The sequence below is a fragment of the Thalassophryne amazonica genome, chromosome 12, assembly GCF_902500255.1.
Source record: "Thalassophryne amazonica chromosome 12, fThaAma1.1, whole genome shotgun sequence".
Taxonomy (NCBI): Eukaryota; Metazoa; Chordata; class Actinopteri; order Batrachoidiformes; family Batrachoididae; genus Thalassophryne; species Thalassophryne amazonica.
In genome coordinates this window covers 15104446-15129103 of record NC_047114.1, presented here as the reverse complement: position 1 = coordinate 15129103, position 24658 = coordinate 15104446, and the positions used below count along the sequence as shown (strand labels likewise).

General features: G+C 41.7%; 1 protein-coding gene across 1 annotated transcript in view; it reads right to left on the bottom strand.

Annotated features, from left to right (window-relative positions):
• Positions 1-24658, bottom strand: part of LOC117521439 (glycogen debranching enzyme-like) — a 211854-nt gene that overhangs the window by 159419 nt on the left and 27777 nt on the right. Inside the window, 5 exon segments of the mRNA XM_034182736.1 lie at positions 7362-7473; positions 12630-12811; positions 20538-20654; positions 20657-20707; positions 20710-20739. Of these exon segments, the coding sequence (XP_034038627.1) occupies positions 7362-7473; positions 12630-12811; positions 20538-20654; positions 20657-20707; positions 20710-20739 (492 nt within the window).

Sequence of the window (24658 nt, the reverse complement as noted above, 5' to 3'; positions counted from 1 at the left end):
TAGACAGCATCCTAGATGACTTTGAGGTGAAGTCCAAAGTGGTTGCCATTACTGTTGAAACACTGCCAACATGGATGAAGCTGTGAAGAAAATGGATGTTATGAAGATGGGGTGTTTTGCTGAAACCCTGAACATAGCTGCCCAAAAGCCGTACAGTGTGAAGAGAAAACTGTCAGCTCTTGGAGAACTTTTTGAGGTGGAGGACCACGCACTGCTTTTACAGACTGAAGCAGAAACCAGTGCACCATCATTAGCTGAAAAGGCCAAGAATGAGCTACAGATCTACAAGAGCATCCCAGCAGTCCTCAGCTCAGTCCATCCCCTCTTGAGGTGGTGGCAGAAGAGGGATCACATACCAACACTGGCCAGTATCTCTATGTTCAAGCCTTGTCAACTCCTTCTCCACAGCAGGGGACACAGTTAGTGTGGAGCGGGCTCGGCTCTTGCCTGAAAACGTTGATATGCTTGTGTTCTTAAAAAAAAAAAAAAAACTGCACAAGGAACGATGAAACACTACAGTAAACGCAGGTTAACAGATTTGTTTTACTTCAAACAACACATAAAAGTACTGAAAATTGGTACCGTTGCATACCGGTATCAATTCCCAGGTACCAGGTATTGGTTCAAAAGTGAAAGGTACCCATCTCTAATCACGTGGCATACAAACCACAAATCAAATGATAAAAGGACCTATTTAGGCATTATATAATGAAATTTATTCTTAAGAAAATAAGTATGAACTAAAATTATATATACCAGATGTTTAAATTAACGATTTATTTATTTATTAAATTCTGCGCAGCTTCTGTGCTGGAACAGGTGCAATTAATGCCAAGGCTTGAAACTCACAAAATCCAGACGCCACCAGCACCCGTTGACCTTAATAAATTATGCAGCTTGTGCAAACCTCATTGATTTGAATGTTCCCTCTTATAATGTTGTGCACTCATGTGGTTAAACCTCAAATTGCATTTTCACTATGCCAAGTGGCTCAACAACATGCTGGACTCTAACTTTAAGCTACACGAGCGGATACTCTTCCGTGCGGACAGAGACCAGCAGCACTCCGGTAAAACCAGAAGAGCAGGGCTGTGCATCTACATTAACAAAGGTTGGTGCACAAACTGTTCTGAGGTGGAAAGACACTTCTGAAGCTGTAGAATATCTTACAGTAAAATGCCGCCCTCACTATATGCCATGGGAATTTACAGCAGTGTTTACTGTGGCCGTCTACGTCCCCCATGAGCTAATGCTAATGACGCTCTGAAGCAGCTACATAACTCCATCAGCTTGCATCAAAATAAACATCCAGATGCGCTGTATGTAGTAACAGGGGACTTCAACCACGGAAACCTGCAAGATATTCTCCCCAAATTCCACCAGCATGTAAACATCGTCACACAAGGGGAAAACATGCTGGACAAAGTGTATACAAATATACATGGAGCTTACAGAGCAGCCCCTAGCCCCCATCTAGGCGCCTCAGACCACATCTCACTCCTCATGCTTCCTGCTTACTGTCCAGTGTCGAAAAGCAGGGACACCATCACAAAGATCATCTCTGTGTGGCCAACTGGTGCTGTGTCCATGCTTCAAGACTGCTTTCAGACCACCGACTGGCAAATGTTCAGAGTGGCTGCAACAACAGGGAGCAATGCGGACCTGGAGGAATACTCATCGACTGTGCACTGCTACATCTGGAGCTGCATAGACAATGTGACCACCTCCAAGACCATCACCATCAGGCCAAACCAGAAACCCTGGTTGACCGGAAAGGTGCGCTCCCTGCTGAAAATTCGTGATGCTGCATTCAAAGACAGTGATGCAACAGCACTCAGAGCAGCCAGAAGGAACCTGTCAGCGGGAATAAAAAGAGCTAAGTCCACATATGCCCTCAAGGTTCAAGGCCACCTCCAATCCAATGACCCACGGGACATGTGGAGGGGCATCAAATACATTACAGGCTACAAAAACAATGTAGCACAGTGCTCTGCAGACCCAGTGCTCCCGGACACTCTGAATGCCTTTTATGCGCGTTTTGAGGTGTCCAACACCACCACCCCTACCGAGTCCCTCCCTCCCCCAAAGACCCCCCAGTCAGCAACATCACTACAGCTGAGGTGTGGAACGTGCTGCAGAGGATCAACCCCCGAAAGGCCACGGGCCCTGACGGAATACCAGGGAGGGTCCTTAAAGACTGTGCACACCAGCTGTCTGAGGTTCTGGCGGATATATTCAACACTTCTCTGTCCCAAGCCAGAGTTCCGCCGTGCCTCAAGACATTAAGGATAATCCCTGTGCCAAAGACCAGACATTAAGGATAATCCCTGTGCCAAAGACCTCTGCACCATCCTGCCTCAACAACTACAGGCCAGTTGCACTCACCCCCATCACCACAAAGTGCTTTGAGAGGCTGGTGATGAGGCGCCTGAAGCAGACCATCGATGTGACTGTAGATGAGCACCAGTACGCGTACAGGCAAAACCGGTCCACAGCTGATGCCATCTCCACCGTGGTGCATCAGGCACTCTCCCACACAGAGAACAAGGACTCCTATGCAAGGCTGCTGTTCCTGGACTTCACTTCTGCGTTCAACACCATCATCCTGCAGAAACGGGTTTCCAAGCTGGCTGAACTAGGAGCCCCCTCACCACTGTGCAACTGGAGACTGGACTTCCTGACTGGGAGGCCATAGAGTGTCAGGATCAACATCACCTCATCCTCCACCATCATCCTGAACACTGGCTCACCCCAGGGTTGTGTGCTCAGTCCACTGCTGTACACATTGATGACCTTCGACTGCAGAGCCCAGCACAAGAATAATCTTGTTGTTAAGTTTGCAGATGATCCAGCAGTGATTGGACTCATTAGCCAAGGGGATGAGACAGCGTGCAGGTGAGAAGTGGCAAACCTGGCATGGTGGTGCGGCGACAACCTCATCCTCAACACCCAGCAGACCAAGGAGATAGTTGTTGACTTCCGCAGGTCAGCCCCCACCACCCCTCCCCCTCTACATCAACGGAGCTGCGGTGGAGATCGTCTCCTCCATCAGGTATCTTGGAGTCCACCTCCCCAACATTCTCACCTGGCACACCAACACCACGTCTGTCATCAAGAAAGCCCACCAATGTCTCTATTTTTTGAGGAAATTGGGAAAGGCCGGACTGAACACCGAAGTCCTCAGGGCCTTCTACAGCTGTGCAGTGGAACGTGTCATGTCATCTCCTGCTGCCTCCCTGTGTGGTATGGTGGCGGAGAAGAAAGCGCTGCAGCGGGTGGTGAAGTCTGCACAGAGGACCATTGGATGCAGCTTACCACCCATTGGGGACATCTACATCTCCAGATGTAGAGACAAAACCACCTGCATCCTCCAAGACTCCATGCACCCTGCACACAATCTGTTCATACCCCTTCCCTCTGGAAGGAGGCTGTGCAAAAACGTCCAGACTGAAAAACAGCTTCTACCCGAATGCTGTCAGACTGTTGAACAGTTCAACATCCACCACCAAACTGTGAACATTGCACTACATGCACATTGCCACCTTCTTTATACTCTAACGCTGCTGCCGACCCTGTGCCTTGAATATATATTCCATGGCCACAGGGGTGCGCATATTGTACATTGCAAAAGTTTATATTGCAAAAGTTTATACAATAGGTTAGGTTAAAACAAATTGTCCCAGTTAACTACACCAAGACCTGGAGAAACTGCATTTCGTTCTGCCTGTAAGGGTCGAGTGACAATAAAAGTGAGTCTGAGTCTGAAAATGCATGAAACTGACAACATGTGCTATTTTGCACATGTGACAGACACAATCCTTGTTGCACATTGTTAGCAAATCAACATTCAGTTGAATATGTGAGTGCAATGGGATTTGCGTACATTTTTACACTGGCAAACCTTTAGTAAATCAGGCCATTAGGGTTTAGCTTGTGCTACAACTGGTGTCTCACAGTCACAAACTAAATTAAGGCCCATGTCAAATACTGCATTTCTGATATTTGTCATTTCACATCAACTCCCTGATAACAAATTTGTGTTCAAGTCTTATCTTTAATGTTGGCTCATCCCTGCTGGTGCCCTGATCACCTACTAAGTTCAGAATTAGTGACAGTTTTGTCCCATCACAAATAAAGGCCTTGACAGCTGATGCTGGTGTGGAAATTCTTTAATTGGAAAGAATGTTCAGAACCAGAAGTAAGCCTGCCGTCCAAGAAAAAAGGGGAAACATTTGACTTAACACCTAAAAATGTACGCAAGGTTCTTCTACAAAGTTGTGACACAATATCCAGTCTGTAAAAGTTCATCTACTCTGTTCAGTCATTTATGTTTTTTTAGAATACTTCAAGAAGAAACCTAAATGGCATTACATTAACTATATCCCAGCATTCCTTAATCCAGCCACTACCCTGTAATATCAATGTGGGTGCCATCACTGAGGTATTACCCAGATTTACAGAATTTGATAGTATCTCACTAGGTGTGCTGATGAAACTTGTAGCATCTATAAAAAGCACAACCTGGTTATTCAATCCTTTATCAACAAAACTGTTGTGCTTGAAATGATCAATATATCATTACCTTCGGGAACTGTTCCTAAATGTTTCAACTCTGCAGTGATTAAACTATTACTTAAGAAATCTAATCTTTTTCTATTATATTGAAAAATTATAAGCCAATATCAAATCTATCATTTTGTTCTAAAATTCTGGAAAAAGTTGTTTCTCAGCCGCTCATGGACCACCTTATTGAGAATAATCTCTTTGAGCTGCTGCAGTCTGCTTTTAGAACATATTCCACTGAGACAGCTATCACTAAAGTGGTGAATGATCTTCTGCTTGCAATGGATTCGGACATCACTACGGTTCTGGTGCTGTTAGATCTCAGTGCTGCATTTGATACCATGGATCATCATATTCTACTCAATAGGCTAGAGAATCATTTCAGGATTACTGGGAGTGCCTTGGATGGTTAAAATCATACCTGACCAGTCATTCTCACTGTGTCTTGTACAACAACACTACCTCTAACCTTAGTGACATAAAATTTGGGGTTCCACAGGGGTCTGTCTGAGGCCCCTTGCTTTTCTCCCTTTATACACCATCCCTTGGGCACATATTGTGGCATTTTAGGATTACCTTTCATTGCTATGCTGATGATACTCAGTTATACATGCCGATAACTGCTGGTAATCTCAAACGGATTAAAATTCTTAAAGGATTGCAATGCATCAGTGAAAAGCTGGATGTCTAGCAATTTCGTTCTTTTGAACTCAGAGAAGACTGAAATGATGGTCCTTGGTGCAGCGAAAACAGTGGCATCAATTTGACCACCTAACGCAGTGGTGTCCAAACTATTCCAGAAAGGCTGAGAGGGTACAGGTTTTCTTTGCAGCCACTGACTCCAGCAGGTGATTTCACTGATTAACATCACTTTGAGCAGGAGGGATGAGTTCATCAGTGAAATCACCTGCTAGAGTCAGTGGCTGCAAAGAAAACCTGTACCCTCTCAGCCCTTTTTGGAATAGTTTGGACACCACTGACCTAACGCTTAGCCTCGGCTTGTGTGTCATACATCATACTAACAAAGTAAGGAACCTTGGGGTGATTTTTGATCCTACGTTGCCCTTTGACCTCCACATTAGGGATATTATGAGGACTGCTTTCTTCCACCTGTGAAACATAGCGAAGATTTGTCCTATCCTGTCTATGGCTGATCCAGAGACCATGATCCAGGCATTTGTTTCTTCTAGATTGGACTACTGCAATGTTTTATTTTCTGGTTTACTGCGGACCAGCATTAGGGGTCTCCAATTAGCTAAAAATGCTGCTGCCAGACTCTTAACATGAAGCAAAAAGTGTGACCACATTACACCCATTTTGATGTCTCTTCACTGGCTTCCTGTCTGTGAGATCAGATTTAAAGGTTCTGCTATTAATCACCTCCCTACTTAGCTGACCTTGTCAAGCCCTACGTACCGGCCCAGGCTCTATGTTTTTAGGGCACAAGGTTACTTTGTATCCCTAGGGTGAATAAAAAGACTCCGGGCCACAGAGCCTTCTCTTATCGTGCCCGTTTCGTGGAATGATCTCCATGCATCAATAAAACAGTCAGATTCTGTACAGGCTTTCAAGTCCAGACTTAAGACATTTATTCTCCCTTTTGTATGGCTAACATACTGGCATAGTATGGTATTATGCTTCCTACCCTTTTAAATTCATTTCATTAGTAAACAGAGCAGGTCTCTGGGTCTGTTAGTGAAGCTTGGGGCTAGTAGCCGACAAATTATCCATTAAGTGTAGTTTTTCTGGCCGACTGATTCTGTTTTGTTTTCCTCTCTGTCCGACATGTGGATGAATCCACGTGCTGGATTAGATGATTTCTGGAATGGACGTGGAGCAGACTCTGCTGCATGAACAGATCCAACGAGTGGCTCGATGACCCCCTGCCGATGGTGGACTGGATGCCTGCGTGGACTCTCATCAATTGTTGTTGTGTTGTGTTCTGTATTGTAAACATTTTTGGTACAATGACCTAAGTAGTGGGTCATCCCTATGAGTCTGGTCTGTTTGAGGTTTCTTCCTCAATATCATCAGAGGGAGTTTTTCCCTACCACTGTCACCTGTGTGCTTGCTCTAGGGGCTGGTAAGGTTAGACCTTACTTGTGTGAAGTGCTAGAGGCAGCTTTGTTGTGATTTGGCACTATATAAACTAAATACATTTAAATTGAACTGAAATTATGTTGTCAGTTTTTTCTCATCTGCATGGAATTATTATTGAGCTCTTAGAGTCTGATGAAGCTTTTCACTGTGATTAGTGCTCTTCTAAGATATTTTTTAAGTGCTGCAAACATAATCCACAAGCTGTTTAAAAATTTACAAATCAACGTACCGTTTGAAGACTTCACAACAAGGGATTGCATATGTTGCTTTAGCACATAACACTTATATTTCCTCTATCCCCCTAAGATCTGGGTTCCACCGGTTTTATATATAGCAGCACAGTGGCTTCGTGGTTAGCATCTCACAGCAAGAAGGTCATGGGATCAATTCCCAACTATGGCCTTTCTGTGTGGAGTTTGCATTTTCTCCCTGTGTTTGCGTGGGTTTTCTCCGGGTGCTCTGGTTTCCTCTTACATCCAAAGAAATGTAGGTTAGGTGAAATGGAAACTTCAAATTGTCCATAGGTGTGCGTGTGGGTGTGTAAGTGTTTGTTTGTCTATATGTGTGCCTGTTACGAAGTGGCGTGTACTCCAGCGGGTACCCCACCTCAGACCCTATGACTGCTGTGATAGGCTCCAGCCCTCTCTGTGACCCTTAATTGGAGTAACTGAGTATCGAAAATGGATGGATGGACATACCGTTTTGTAGTAGGGTTCTGAACTGCTCCACAGTACTGTCCACTTTGACCTGGTAGAACTCCCACAGCTTGAGATGAGGAAAAACATCTGTCCAGAACACAGTACGGATGGCCTAACACACATTCACACACGAGAGAGGAACAGCAAAATTATTTCGCTTTCTCTATCTAACTTTGTCCTCGTCAGCATAATATTTAAAACAATTTGATATTTAGCAATGACGAGTCTTTTGAGAGCTCAGGATGGTGTTTAATCAGACTATTTACAGTTATACTGTGCTTCAAGTATTTGTAGCTCAAGCATACCAGAGTCTGTTCTGTGTTTGTTATCACTTTGAGGAAGCTAGATCAGTTGGATAAGGAGCCAATATGTTGGCCAGGGTTTGATTCCTGGCCAAGTTACCCATCTGTGTCCTTAAACTAAATTTATCCAAGGGCATTGTCTCAGTCCACCCAGCTGTAAATGGGTATTATACAATGCCTAAATAGAACCTTGTCATTTGATTGGTGGTTTGTATATCATGTGATATGGATCATTCATCCCATTTTCCATTGTGTGCAAATTTTGTTCCACTTACTGTGCAATTTTGGTTCCATGTACGTTTTGTACCATTGCATACTTACACTAGCGGCAATGGCACTTAGTTTAATAAGCAAACAGCGGCCCAACACAGTGCCCAGATTAACTGGGTAATGGACGGGAAAGTTGGATGCGCCGAGGGGGCTCGAGAGCGAGTTTGTGGGGCCTGAGAAAGCAGTGTCTGCCGGAGGCAGAGCCAAGCAAAAGTTTATATACCCTGGCAGAATTTTAGGTTTTTTGGCCATTTTTCAGAAAATATGAATGATAACACACACACACAAAAAAAAATCTCTCATGGCTAGTGGTTGAGTGAATAACCCTGATCAACGTTTACATACCCCTGTTCTTAATACCTTGTATTGCCACCTTTAACATCATTGACAGCTGAGAATCTTTTGTGGTAGTTGTAGACGAGGCTCTCTGATGGTAAAGCTGCCACTGAATAAGTCTTGGACTTCATTTACATGAAATATGTGAAATACATTTCAAAATGAGCAAATATTTGCACAAAAACAAAAGTCTATCAGTTTGAACATTAGATATCTTGTCTTTGTGGTGTATTCAATTGAATATAGGTTGAAGAGGATTTACAAATCATTGTATTCTGTTTTTATTTACACTTCACACAATGTCCAAACTTCATTGGAATTGGGGTTGTACAAACAGTATGGCACTCTATGGTAAATCTGTTTGGAGTGGACAGTTCTCAAAACCTGAGTGACTATGCAAGAAGGAGAAGCATGAGGAAAGCCACCAAGATACCCAGACAACCCAGAAGAAGTTATAGGCTTATCTGGCGGTGATTGTTGGTGGTGATTTTAACTTAATATTAAATCTGCTTATTGACAGATTTCCACATAGTACCATGACCCCTTCTCCCCAGGCTAATATACCTTCTGTTTTATGTGAGGAGTTTTTGTTGATCGATGCTTGGAGGTGTACCCACCCTCCTGATAAACAATATACATTTTTTTCTGCACTGCATAAGTGCCAAACCAGAATTTATTATTATTATTATTTTTTTTTTTTTTTTTTTACCAAGAACTGACTTACATTCAGTTTTATCTTGTGATATGAAAAGTATAATTATTTCTGATCATGCTGGAGTGATTATGGACATAAATCTTAAAGCGTTACATCAGTCTTGTCACTGGAGACTTAATACTTTTCTCAAAGATGAGAAATGTTCATCCTATTTTTTTTATTGAATTCAAAGCATTTTTGAAAATTAATATTCCATCGGCCAGCAACGCCTCTATTTTGTGGGAAACATGCAAGGTTTATGCAAGAGGGTTAATTATTTTGTATTCTGCAACAAAGAAGCGCCAGAAGAGAAGAAACAAAAGATTTAGAGAGTGAACCGACAGATTAAAAAAAAAAAGCATATATTGCTTCTCCTTCTCCATCATTGTGGCAAGAAATCACGATTCTTAGATCTGTCCTAAATTATCTTCTTACTGGGGATGCAGAGAAGAAATTGAAGTATACCAGACAGAGGTTTTATGAGCATGGAGATAAAGCGGGTAAACGTCTGTCCAATTATGTTAAGAAACGCGCACAATCCCAAACTATTACGGATGTATAAAGAAGGCCACGCGGTATATGATAATAAATTGATAAATGACTGTTTTAAGAATTTTTACAAAAAACATTCTTCTGAACAAGTTTCAAATAATGGATCATTTCTTTGGTCAACTTAATTTGTCAATTTTGTTAGAAGAGCAGAAGACTGCCCTTAATGGCCCCATAACTAAAACCGAAGTGATTAGAGCTATTAAGACAATACAAAATGGAAAGTCGTCAGGACCTGGCCGCTTCTCTTGTGAATTTTATCAACGGTTTCAAAATATTTAGGTAGAACCTCTTTTGGATATGTTCAATCATTCTTTCATTATCAGTGAATTCCCACAGACACTGAAAGAGGCCCATATATTCTGAATTTTAAAGAAAGGTAAGTGTCCTGAATCTTGCGCATCCTGTAGGCCTATAGCCTTTTTAAATGTGGATAGGAAGCTGCTCTCCAAAATTTTAGCCTCCTGTTTAGAAAATCTTTTACCAATACTGGTAAAGGAAGACCAGACAGGTTTTATAAAGGACCGGTGTTGCCGACCAAATGGTCCCATCTAAAAATTGGTTTTAAAAATTGATTTTTTGTTCTACTATCGGACAATATTTCTATGAAAATTGATTCTAAACACTTGAGTTCATAAGATCAAATCGGACATTAAAATCCAGATTTTTATGTACAAATATTGAGAATCCTCCTCCAGACCTTGACTGTCTGACAAAGTGACTAGCGTTATAAAGTGGCAGTTCATACAAGCCAGTCTTTACACTACTCAGTCAGCCATAATTCTGTAAAGGCAATTACAGAAAACTCATGATTCAAAGAGGATATAAAATGTGTCAATTTCTCAATTTTTTGGAAGACTACGAATATTTAAATGTAAGGCTGAAAATGTTTTATAAGTATTAGGATAAGATTGTAAAAGATGTTTGAAGTTGAGTTCATCATAATAATCACATGAATTAGGGTTATTTACATTAGAGAAAAAGTTCATATCAGGATCAGCTTGTAATCTATGAGTTACATCATCTCGATCAAGTTCAAATGGGTTGAATAACAAAGTCGTTTACAGCAAGGCCATCATAATTATCAAGAAGATGTCTTTCAAACTCTACATCATTGAAGAGAAAGGGAACATTAAGCAACAACTTTCACAGAACCATGTACAATGTATTTTCTTAATTCTGTCAGAAAAGTGTGCACATTATGAAAACATATGATATATGAGAAATATGAAAGCATATTTCTCGTATCAAGCATTGAAGCAAAAGCTGCAGTCTCACACACCTCTTCAGCGCCATAAACAATATTACGACTCTTGTTCACATTTCACAAACCTGGTTTAAAATTGTGCTTTTGAAGGAACTTTTGTGCATGATTAGTGGTGTCAAACTTGTGAATGAGCAACTTTTGCGTCATCCATCAATAGGGAACATGTGGATTGCAAAAAACATGATGTGATAAAGGAAATCTGAACTCAGATTCTGCTTCAGCACTCCAAAATTACTCTAACTCAATTCTCAAAGTCCACACAATTTTTTTTTGACCAGTGTAATTAAAGGACGCACTGAAATCATAACAATTTAGATTTAGGCTGTTAGTGACCATCCGATGATCCACCAGGATTACTTTGTGCGTGACAGGTTTCAAAGTATACAGTATTCGCAACAAACAGCTACAGAGATTTACGAAAACAAAGTACTCGTGTGTTTCCAACAGGTGACATAACTATTAGAAGCGTCCCAGTGTGAGTAAGTGTGATGTCGTGTTATGAGTCATTTTTAAAATCCATCTCTGTGTCCAGGCAGTCTGTAAAAACTGCATCATGGAGATGGCCCACATCTATGTACACAGCTTCAGTAAACCAGTATCCACACAAACAGTATGTCACCACAATTTAGGTTTCAAAATCTGACACTCTGAAAAAGTAAGAGTTTTGGGGTGAAGTGTGTCATCTCCTGTCTGTAAATCCTCTGTAAATATGAGCCATCGCTTTCAAATGAAAGCCTAGAAGCTTCACTTCGGGACAGAGCAGGTTCATTTCCCTCTGTCCGTCAGTCATCTGGATATTTTTGCTCATTCTAAAATGTACGTCACACTCTGAAAAATACCTAAAATTGCCGAGTGAGTGAGATGTTTTCCGGAAATGCTCCTACTTGCACTCAGAATGAGAGAAATAAAATACATCAGTGATCACTAATTATTAGGGCATATGTGCCCAGAGACTTACAATCATGAGTACTTTTATGATATCTTGTTAACTGGGATGTCGAAAAAACGTGTCATGTCCCTTAAACATAGCCATAGATTTTTCAACATAAAAGTGTAAAAATCTCAGATTCATGCAATTTGTCATGTAGATTTCAAATTTGAAGGAGCAGATTTGAAGGAAACAGTATAGGCTCAACTCTTGCTTGAAGGAATCATATTGTGCGAAACCTATTTTTAGCTTCCTTTTACATTTTCATGTTTGTGGTTTCACGATAAACATTTCTGAAGTCTCAGTGTTTTAACATTCTACTATAGACATCACTGAGGCATAAGAGCTCTTTTGAGACCTCTGTGATATATGTAACAGAAATGCACCATGAATGCTTTAATTTCACATCAGAATATTAACATACCCCGCCCGCCCGCCCGCCCACCACACACACACACACACACACACACACACACACACACACACACACACACACACACACACACACACACACCACACACACACACCACACACACACACACACACACACACACACACACACACACACACACACAGTGTTGAGAATGCATGTCTTCAAATTCAAATTTTACATTCTCTGTGCTCATCATATAATCAAAATAGGCATTTTTGGAATTTTACATTAAGGGACAGGACAGTCTACTCCTTCCAAACAAGGGATTGGTGGTGGTGGTGGGTGTGTGCGTGTGTGAGTGATATATTACAACCATTGTCCAAAAAAGTGAAAAATACCTCAATATTAATTTTAGGTCATACCCAACCCTAGTTCAAGCTCAAATGTAAGCTGAATAGCACCATATTTTATCCCAACAGTGATGCGCTCGCTTTACCCAGATTCTGTGCATGTGTTGTACATGGATCTTTATTCAGTGTGCATACTTACATTCAGATGGGTCTCACTGGTGATGTCAGCAGGAAGTCCCTTAGCTTTGTACTGTCCATTTATTATTCTGGTGGTTAAATGGCAGATAGCTCTGTCTAAGACCCAGGCTGGACGCAGGTGGGGAGAGTTCACCAGGTTGTACCCGCACTCTGGATGTTCTTTAATCCACACACTATTAGCCGCTTGAAATAAGAAAGAAACGAAGGATCAAGATGGCCCCGCTTTAAATTAAACAAACTGACAGCATGTTGTTAAACACATCTCTACAACTTTCAGCCAGCTTTATAATGTCAAGGCTTTAATTTTAAAGGTCTCTCAGAGCACAGAATTTTTTCCCCTTGTTAGTTTCAAATAACTCGGCTAAGTAAGCGGGAAGGAAACACTGGCTATAAACTTTCAACATAAACACACGAGTCCACACTTGAGAAAACTACCAAATTTCATTTCATTTTACTCAGCAGTTTACATTTTGACTTGTCCTTAAGCTCAAAAGACACTTAATGTAGCGTGAAAAAATACTTATCTGTCAAAAAAGTTATTGTGCATTAGTTGTGTTCAGTGGCAGGCACAGATCCACTAACCACTAATTATCGAAGATAATGTTTTCATTATCAGATTAGCTTTTCAGACAACTATGAAAACCATCACTGGACCAATTATCTTCCAATAAGTTTTGGTCCGATAATTTTTAGGCCGCTAACATTTTTGCAGATGTAGTTTTTTGTAGTAGAAACAAATAGAGAAGAGCTGGTTCCAGAATAAACTGCTCTATTTCTGCAGGCAAAGGAGAACTGGTCATAGAAAAGGAAAAAAACGAATTTCTTTTGACCCCATACTAATACGCTGGCAAAAGCACCCAAGTCAGGTTAGAATTTTAACCAAACTAATTTCGGACAAGTTATTTAAATTAACGTTACGTCTGAAGTTTTATAAAGTGAAAATATCAGATATATGTTTTAGTTTTAAAGTAACGCACTAATTTGGAAGGTTTTAGTGTGAACATGGTGTGTGCGCAGTGCATTATGCGTAAAAGTTCACGACAGGAGAAATGCATTTGAGACACTCTGATCAGGCTCCGCACGAACAGCATTAAACTCTTTGTATATTGTGCCTAAAACTCTCGTGAATATATTCTCTGGGTTTAGAGACATCGTTATTGTGTTTGTTTTATGTAAAAATGCCAGAAGAAGACCAGATTGCTTTTCCAAAAGCCGAAATTGTGATTCAGGCCGTGTGATGTAACATCATTATTGTCATAACTGACATCATTATTCAAGCATTCAAAAGGCGATTCCTACCACCACACAATTCCAATTCCATTTTTTGACAGTTCTTGTTATTGAAAGAAACCTTGTCTCCCAAACCGGATACAGTTGTGATGTCATCATGCATGCGCATAGGTGCTGTTTAGCGGGATCTTGAAAATTTCTTTCTTTTTTTATACAAATGAAAAAATGACATATTTTACAAAAGCACATTTATCTGTAAAAACCAACACGTTACACTGATTCACTTGTGTTGGTTTTTACATAGAATGAATGAATCAACTAATCAGTATGAGCGGAGGCTTACTTTACCCATAATCCCTTCGGTGTGTTAATGTTCAAATCTTCAGAATTAGTGCATTATTTTAAAGTTAACAGATATGTGCTATATATCACTTTGTACATTTTAAGAGTTTACATTAATGTAGTTATTTTATCCTGAATAATTTTATTTTTAAAGCAAAACCATAATTCAAACCTGCTTTCCATTTCAAGGCCTCTGCCTCATCGCTAGACCACTGTATCCTGTCAGGGTAAATGACGCTTTCCTACAGCAGGGGGCAGAGCACACAAAGGCTCATTGGCTGTTTGGGTTTGTGATCACCGCTGGTTCTATCAGAACCTTTGGCGGTGTTTAAACTCGTAATCAGCTTCTTAGTAGCTGAGAGCGTATTGGAGGCAAAATTAAAGTTACCAATTATCTGTAGCTTCCGATACGTTTTTAGGGCAGTTTATTGGTTTAGCGTTAAAAAACATAACTTTTCAGTTAGCCGATTACCAGATACCGAAGCTAACTTTTTGGTTAGCTGTGCCCACCACTGTTTGTGTTTCAGAAAGTATTTAATTTAAAAATTGCATGCCATCTGAACAACCAAGAGAGATTTCTGAGGGCCGAGGCGGCGCAACATCATAAGTTGCAAAAGAGCTTTTGTCTGTGTAGTTTAACACTCCACAAAACAAGAGGAACATTATGGTGAATTTTGTCAAATATTGTCACAACTGGACATTACAACAGTGTGTTTGTTTACATTTCCAAAAAATGGTTGTGTTTCTGCACAACAGACTCTCAACAAAGGATAAGGAGGGAGGACAAATAGTCATACAATCCTAATTTTGGATTAGTCAGCATCCTTTTGAATATTATGTTTACCTCTACTGGACTTATTTCCCATTTTATTGGATATAAATATGCACAACAGGAATCATGTTACATAAAGTAACATTTATTTGGCCTGGATGATGAAATAAATTTTATTCTGCACAAAGTTGGAAGAATAACATGAACCCAGTACTGGAAAGATGACTTCTACATAACTTTTCAATAACCAGGGTTTTCATGTAATAATTCATAATAAATAAATAAATAAATAAATAAATAAATATTTCTCAGTCGTCGTTCCTGTAAGATCTGAAAGCAAATTTTTCTCAGTGAACCAATGGCCGAGTGAGGAGATAGTGATTTTGCTTTTGTGGTTGTGTCTCTGTACACCACAATTAAATAAAAACATCGTACAAGGAGATTGAACAAAAATATCACATTATCCATTTAGGAATGACAGCAGTTGTTACATACATTCCTTTCATTTTCAGAGCTCATAGGTATTTGGACAAACAAAGGCTTATATGTACTCCAATTTTGAAGCAAGTTCTTCCTCATCATTGATTTGAAAATGTTCGTTATCAATAAATTAAATTAAAGCTTAAATTAAAGCTGAAAGACTGCACTACAAGCACATCATGATTATTTAATTTTAACTGAAGATCCAAAATAAATTCAAACCTGTTCACGCAATCCTTTAAAAACTATGTGGAGGCTTCAACATCCGCTAGATAGAAAATATTCATTTTTCTCCAGGACTGACTATGCTTTGATTACCTCTGAATTAATCTTGAATGTTAATGGCTCAGAAATTCATAACAAATTCACACTGCATGATTTTTAACAAATTAACTTGGATGTTTACTGCATGTTAAGTATTTGATGCAATAGAAAAACAGACCTTAATATTTGGTACAGAAACCTTTGTTTGCAGTTACAGAGGTTCCTGTAGTTCTCAACCAGGTTTGCACACTGCAGCAGGGATTTTGGTCCACTCCTCCATACAGATCTTCTCTAGATCTTTCAGGTTTCAGCTCCCTCCAAAGATTTTCTATTGGGTTCAGGTCTGGAGACTGGCTCGGCCACTCCAGGACCTTGAAATGATTCTTACAGAGCCCCTCCTTAGTTGCCCTGGCTGTATGTTTCGGGTCATTGTCATGCTGGAAGACCCAGTCACGACCCATCTTCAATGGTCTTACTGAGGGAAGGAGGTTGTTTGCCAAAATCTCATGATACATGACCCCATCCATCCTCCTTTCAATACGGTGCAGTCGTCCTGTCCACTTTGCAGAAAAGCACCCCCCAAAATGATGTTTCCACCCCATGGTTCATGCTGGGACAGTGCTCTTGGGGTTGTTGTCATCCTACAAACACGGCGAGAGGAGTTGATACCAAAAAGCTCTATTTTGGTCTCATCTGACCAAATGACCCTCTCCTATGCCTCCTCTGGATCATCCAGATGCTCACTGGTGAACATCAAACAGGCCTGGACATGTGCTGGCGTGAGCAGGGGGACCTTGTGTGCCCTGCAGGAATTTAAATCACGATGGCGTAGTGTGTTACTAATGTCGCCTTTGCGACTGTGGTCCCATCTCTCTTCAGGTCATTGATTAGGTCCTCCCTTTCTCAGAAAACATCCTTACCCCACAAGCCCCAGACTGAAGAAGATTGATAGCCCTCTTGTGTTTCTTCCATTTTCTAATAATTACGCCAACTGTTGTTTCCTTCTCACCAAGCTGCTTGCCTATTGTCTAATAGGCCATCCCAGCCTTGTGCAGGTCTACAGTTTTGTCCCACGTGTCGTTAGACAGCTCTTTGGTCTTGGTCATGGTGGATAGGTTGGAGTGTGATTGATTGAGTGTGTGAACAGGTGCAATTAATACAGGTAAAGAGTGCAGAATAGAAAAACTAACAGGTCTGTGAGAGCTAGAATTGTTGCAGGTGGGTAGGTGATCAAATACTTTTTTCATGCAATAAAATGCAAATTAATTATTTAAAAATCATACAATGTGATTTTCTGGTATCTACGATAAAAATTACAGACCTATCCATTCGTTGTAGGTGGGAAAACTTGCAAAATCGACAGTGGAACAAATACTTACACTCAAAAATATAAACGCAACACTTTTGCTTTGTTCCCATTTTGTATGATATGACCTCAAAGATCTAAAACTTTTTCCACATACACAATATCACCATTTCCCTCAAATATTGTTCACAAACAAGTCTAAATCTGTGATAGTGAGCACTTCTCCTTGCTGAGATAATCCATCCCACCTCACAGGTGTGCCATATCAAGATGCTGATTAGACACCACGATTAGTGCACAGGTGTGCCTTAGACTGCCCACAATAAAAGGCCACTCTGAAAGGTGCAGTTGTATCACACAGCACAATGCCACAGATGTCGCAAGATTTGAGGGAGCGTGCAATTGGCATGTCAACCAGAGCTGTTGCTCGTGTATTGAATGTTCATTTCTCTACCATAAGCCGTCTCCAAAGGCGTTTCAGAGAATTTGGCAGTACATCCAACCACCCTCACAACCGCAGACCACGTGTAACCACACCAGCCCAGGACCTCCACATCCAGCATGTTCACCTCCAAGATCGTCTGAGACCAGCCACTCAGACAGCTGCTGAAACAATCGGTTTGCATAACCAAAGAATTTCTGCACAAACTGTCAGAAACCGTCTCAGGGAAGCTCATCTGCATGCTCGTTGTCCTCATCAGGGTCTCGACCTGACTTCATTTCGTCGTTGTAACCGACTTGAGTGGGCAAATGCTCACATTTGCTGGCGTTTAGCACGTTGGAGAGGTGTTCTCTTCACAGATGAATCCCGGTTCACACTGTCCAGGGCAGATGGCAGACAGCGTGTGTGGCGTCGTGTGGGTGAGCGGTTTTCTGATGTCAATGTTGTGGATCGAGTGGCCCATGGTGGCGGTGGGGTTATGGTATGGGCAGGCGTCTGTTATGGACGAAGAACACAGGTGCATTTTATTGATGGCATTTTGAATGCACAGAGATACCGTGACGAGATCCTGAGGCCCATTGTTGTGCCATACATCCAAGAACATCACCTCATGTTGCAACAGGATAATGCACGGCCCCATGTTGCATGTCCCAGTTCTTGCATGGCCGGCATACTCACCGGACATGTCACCCATTGAGCATGTTTGGGATGCTCTGGACCGGCGTATACGACAGCGTGTACCAGTTCCTGCCAATATCCAGCAACTTCGCACAGCCATTGAAGAGGAGTGGACCAACATTCCACAGGCCACAATTGACAACCTGATCAACTCTATGCGAAGGAGATGTGTTGCACTGCATGAGGCAAATGGTGGTCACACCAGATACTGACTGGTATCCCCCCCAATAAAACAAAACTGCACCTTTCAGAGTGGCCTTTTATTGTGGACAGTCTAAGGCACACCTGTGCACTAATCATGGTGTCTAATCAGCATCTTGGTATGGCACACCTGTGAGGTGGGATGATTATCTCAGCAAAGGAGAAGTGCTCACTATCACAGATTTAGACTGGTTTGTGAACAATATTTGAGGGAAATGGTGATATTGTGTATGTGGAAAAAGTTTTAGATCTTGAGTTCATCTCATGCAAAACCAAAAGTGTTGCGTTTATATTTTTGTTGAATGTATTTGCCTCACTGTATATATGCGAGGTTTGTTAGAAAAGTATCGGACCTTTTTATTTTTTGCAAAAACCTGATGGATTTGAATCACGTGTGCTTGCATGAGCAAATCTTGAACCTTCGTGCGCATGCGTAAATTTTTCACGCCTGTTGATTGCGTCATTGCTGGCAAGCAGCCTTTGTGTGAGACGTGTGTAGTGCTCTCGTCGGATTTTCATTGCAAGGAAAATGGCGGAATGAGTTGAGCAGCGCGACTGCATCAAATTTTGCCAGAAACTGGGCGACAGCCAGGTGGAACCATTCGGAAGATTCCGACGGCTTCGTGACGAGGCTATGGGCATCACACAGATTAAGGAGCGGTACAACCGGTTTAAGACGTCCGCACAATGGTGGAGAGCGAGCCACACTCCGGTCGGCCATCAACATGCTGAATGACCAGATCATTCCAAAGTGAACGCTGTGGTGACGTAGGACCGTTGTGTGACTATTCGAGAAACTGAGGGAAAGAGATGGGACATCAGCACTTTTTCGGCACATGACAGAAGATTTGGCCATGAAAAGGGTGACAGTGAAATTTCATGCCAAAGCTGCTAACGGCGGAGCAAAAGCACCTTCATGCTGAAGTCTCACAGGACATGCTGTGACATGCTCACCTCTTCCACAATTTCTTGATAGTCACATGACTGAAAAGTCACCGAAAGCTGTCTGAATCTTCCAAATGGTTTCCACCTGGCTGTCGCCCAGTTTCTGGCAAAATGTGATGCGGCGCTGCTCCAGTCGTTCCGTCATTTTCCTTGCAATGAAAATCCGCCGAGAGCACTACACGTCCTCACACAAAGGCTGCTTACCAGCAACTGACACAATCGACAGGCGTTAAAAAATTCACGCATGCGCACGAAGGTTGAAGGTTTGCTCATGCAAGCACACGTGATTCAAATCTATCAGGTTTTAGCAAAAAAATAAAAAGGTCCGATACTTTTCTAACAGACCTCGTATATATACACACACACACACACACACACACACACGGATGGCATGGCACCAGACACCCATAATTATGATGTGAGGGTTGTACATTCTGCAGAACTTGCTAAGCATATTGTTAATCTGTGCCCGCAGTGTGGTGACCAAGCAGTTTGTGCTCTTTTCTGTGCTTGAATTGTGCCAGTATTCACCGATACCAAGTAATTTTTGGTAATATAAGTACATTTTATTGAGCACCCACCCCCACCTCCTAGTAAATTATTGTAAAAATAATTGTTGTTTGACCAAGAGAGTGTGTGAGTTAAAATTTCACCTGGAGGCAGTTGCGCGAGTGTGTGTTGACCGTTTGTTGACATATTTAACTCACTCAATGTAAAAGAAAATCATGATGCTAAAAATAGCCCAAAAGATGTCCATGTTAAAATCAATACAAAGCACAAAAAAGTAATTAAGAGTCCCTTCAGCTGCTCCTCTGTTGCACTTGGGTCCACCACAGCAAATCCGAAGTAGATCTGCATGTTGTTTGGCACAAGTTTTACGCTGGATGTCCTTCCTGACGCACCTCCACAGTGGACCAACCATGCAACAGCTGAAAAGGGTTTCTGACATCTTTTTTTGGTCGAATTCCTGAAATGACTAATATAATCATAATTGCTCAGGGTATACCCTGACACTTACCCAGTGACTGTTGGGATAGGCTACCCCCCCACCGCAAACTGACCATTAATTGGAATAAGCGGGTGTAAAAAAAAAAAAAAAAAAAACGCACAAATGAATAATCATCTAATAATAACAACAATAAAACTGCAAAAAGATCACGCAGCTCATGAGCTCATGCATCATCAGTGACCATGGAATCCTAAAATTTGTTTAGAATCACTACCATATCCTACATAGTAAGTCACTCACCTGTGTGATTATACCCAACATCAGTAATGCATAAAGGTTTCCAGTCTTTATTTAACTTCTCCACCAGTGATGCCACTTCTGTCCAACTGTATCTCTGACCTTCTGGGCTGAATTCTGATTAAAGGTCAGCTGGTCAGCCAAAGAGTAACATGACCTCGATTCTCCAAGGGCTGCAAAGGCGTGAAGTGGATCATGTTATATCCTGGAAAATAAAAAAATAATAATAATATAAATAATAATTTCATATCACACAAGCTTTACACGTTGTAATTCGAAGTGTTTCCTATTCAGTGATGAGACTGCAGCACCCTGCCACAGTCTCAAAGTGGGCCAAAAATAATTGTTGTTTGACCAAGAGAGTGTGTGAGTTAAAATTTCACCTGGAGGCAGTTGTGCGAGTGTGTGTTGACCATTTGTTGGCAGCTACCACCAGCTGTCACAACTGTCAGGTTACTTTAATGCAAAGGGAACATCTACTTTAGAGTGATGGTGACATTTAAGCAGTTGTAAACAGAGAAGGAGGAGAAGGAGGAGCACATTTATGCGAACACAGCTGACGCTTTCTGCTCGCTCCACTCAAAGCAGTCTGGAGCTCGACGCATGTCGAAGTCTGGTGTGTGCCATGTTTTCTTCATGCAGTCCTCTGCTGCAGAAAGCTCTGATTCCTGAGTGCTGTACTCAGACAAGGACTGATGTAATGTAAAGAGAGATACAAATAAAGTTATTTCAGTCTTTCACAAAGCACATCTGCAAGAAAGTGCATAAAGAGGAAAACTAGCTAATATTAGAATGACTTTAGGTATATAACACTAACCTCTAACCTTAGTGAGATGAAATTTGGGGTTCCACAGGGATTTGTCTTAGGCTCCCTGCTATTCTCCCCTTATAATAGCACCCCTTTGGCACATATTGCAGCATTTTTGGATTACCTTTCATTGCTATGCTGATGATACTCAGTTAAACATGCCAATAACTGCTGGTAATCTCATTCACACTAAAATCTTTAGAGGAGTGCCTTGCATCAGTGAAAAGCTGGATGTCTAGCAATTTCCTACTTTTAAACCCTGACAAGACTGAAATGATGGTTCTTGGTCCAGTGAGACATCGGCATCAACTTGACCAGCTAATGCTTAGCCTAAGTTCGTGTGTCATACATCATCACACTGACAAAGTGAGGAGCCTTGGGGTAATTTTTGATCCTACGTTGTCCTTTGACCTCCACATTAGAATAGGATTATTATGAGGACTGCTTTCTTCCACTTGTGAAAATATAGCGAAGATTCGTCCCATCCTGTCTGTGGCTGATGGTGACACCCCGATTCATGCATTTGTTTCTTCTAGATTGGACTACTGCAATGTTCTATTTTCTGGTTTACTGCAGTCCAGCATTAGGGGTCACCAACTGTTTCAAAATGCTGCTGCCAGACTTTTGACAGGAAGCAGAAAGTTTGACCACATTACACCCATTTTGGCATCTCTTCACTGGCTTCCTGTCCCTGTGAGATTACATTTTAAGGTTCTGTTACTACCAAGTGAAACTATTCAAGGACTGGCCCCTCCCTACTTCATTGGCCTATTTAAACCCTACGTACCGGCCTGGGCTTATCATTCTAAGGTAAGGGTGCAGGACTACTTTGTGTTCCTAGGGTGAATTAAAAAGTCTGCAGGTCACAGAGCTTTCTCTTATCGTGCACCTGCTTTGTGGAATGATCGCCCTTGCAGCTGTATTTGTTGTCTGCAGACTGTATTTATTGTCTTTCTGCTGCCTGATTCTGTTTTTTCTCTCCGTTTAAGGCGCTGTTCCTTCCAGAGATGGTAGTGGGTGTTTTCGTCTGCAGGCCTCTCGTCTTGTGCACCACCATGGACTCCCACAATTTCCTGTTTAATTTCCTGTATTGTCACTTGTGTTGGTAGCATGGCCCAAGCAGAGGGTCACCCCTTTGAGTCTGGTCTGCTTGAGGTTTCTTCCTCAAATCATCAGAGGGAGTTTTTCCTTACCACTGTCGCCTGTATACTTGCTCTAGGGGTTGGTGAGGTTAGACCTTAAGGCACCTTTACACTTGCACAAACTTGAACACTGCACTCACTGCCGCTCAATTCATAGGGCCAATGTGACCTGCTTTGTCCTGCTGGACACCGCACTTTGTCCCACTTGATGCCACGCTATATAATCATTTCATAGCCGATGACACATTTGCTCTCAGAATTTGGCTGATGAAACCACCACTCATTGCTCCCAGAATCAAGGAGAAATCACCTACAGCTGCAAGTTGGATCATGCGCATCGTGTGGTGGTGAACACATTTGGAATCTTGTCATAATTGTTCAGATGCCCTGAGTGCAGTGAAACGCATCGACACGCAGTGACATGCAGTGTTTTCAAATAGGCTGCACAATGTTCACGATTAGTTCATGAAATTAATGTGTGCCAGAAGGTTTGAACATTTCAAAATATTCTTTGTGCACAGTTCACGCACAGTTTACAGTGAGTGCAGGAATCAAATTCGTGCAAGTGAACAGTTCTCGCCAGCAAAGTTGAGCATAGGAGGCCCCTATGCTGTGATTTAAGCCCCTATGCTGTAATTTAAACCCGCATAGGGGGCTTTTCTGTTTTTGTTTTCTTTTATAAAGGACATGTCGGACATTATTTACGCCCCAGTTAGCAACACAAAGTGGCCCTCAAAATGCAGGAAATAGTGTTTGAAATGGTTATAAATTTCAAAGTTTTCTCAGGGGGGATGCCCCCGGGCCCTCCTACAATACTCACACCTAAAATGCTTGACGTGCAGCAATGCCCCGGTACGTTCCTCCCTATGCTGTGAAAAAAATCCTGGTGAGAACCTTGAAGTGTCAAGGGACCTTTACTTGTGTGAAGCGCCTTTTGGCAGCTTTGTAAGTGCTTTGAGCTTCTGGTGCAGATGGAAAAGTGCTATGAATGAATGAATTTATTTGGCATACACACAGACTCAACACAAACTCCTAACTAAAAAACAATTTCACAAACATCCCATTGTCAGGATCTGCTCCGGCCCGGGGTTCATGTCTGGGTTTTCCCCCTATTTTGGTCTAGGCTTACACTGAGGACTGTACAGTTTTACTTTTCATATTATATGTTATCATGTAAGTCTTGCTTTGGTTTTCTGTTCGTTTCTTTACTTTGTGTAATGCTTTTGTTACCGGTTATATTCTGTGGATCATTTATTTATGGTTTAGTCATTCACTGCATTACCTAGTCCCTGGTTTTGATTTGTTCATCATTTATTTCCTATTCTGTCAATAGTTTTGTTTTGTCATGTTATTCACTTGCCTGTCCTTTCTTGTCAAGTCCTCTCTTTTAGTTATCACTGGTTTTCCACTCCTCGACTCGCCACCTTAGTTTCAGTTTCGTCCCCTCTGTTTTGTTCACGTTTATTATGGTTAGTCAAGCGTGTCACATTTTGCACCATTGGTTTTTCTGTCATTTAATTATCTTGCCCCAGTTCACTTTGCTTTTGCCTTACTGCACTCTCTTGCACTTACCTTTGTCTTCCCTGGTCATGCCCCCTTCCAGGACTCTGTGCACACCTGTTCCTCATTTCACTCTGATTCTTCCACTAGTATTTAAGACCTCACAGTCTCTCACCAGATTGTTGCATTTCGCACTTTCCAGCCTCATGCCATTGTCCAGTTGTGCCTTCTTGTATTTCTGACCTTGCTAGTGTTACTGACCTCCGCCTCGTCTTATCCCTGAACTCTGCTTGTTTTTTGACTTTGCCTCAGCCCTGTGAACTCCTTGACGCCGTGTATTTGGAACTTTGCTTGTTTTTTGGACTCTGCCTCAGCTTGCTACCTGCCTGTACCTTCACCACGTTGATTGATTCCTTGTGTACCTAACCTGTCGCCTGCTTATCAGATAAAGCCATTTTTCTTGATCTACACCTGTGTCTGTGAGTCTGCATATGCCTCCTATAACCTTCAGGGCCAAGCCACCACAAGCCATGACACCCATGCGGCCAAAAAAAGTGTAGGAAGAGGCAAAAGCTTATACACATCCACCCCTTTACCATAAAACACACACACAACAATTTAATTTCTGAAGGAACAAAGCACAAACAATTTAGAGTAATTGATGAACGGAAACC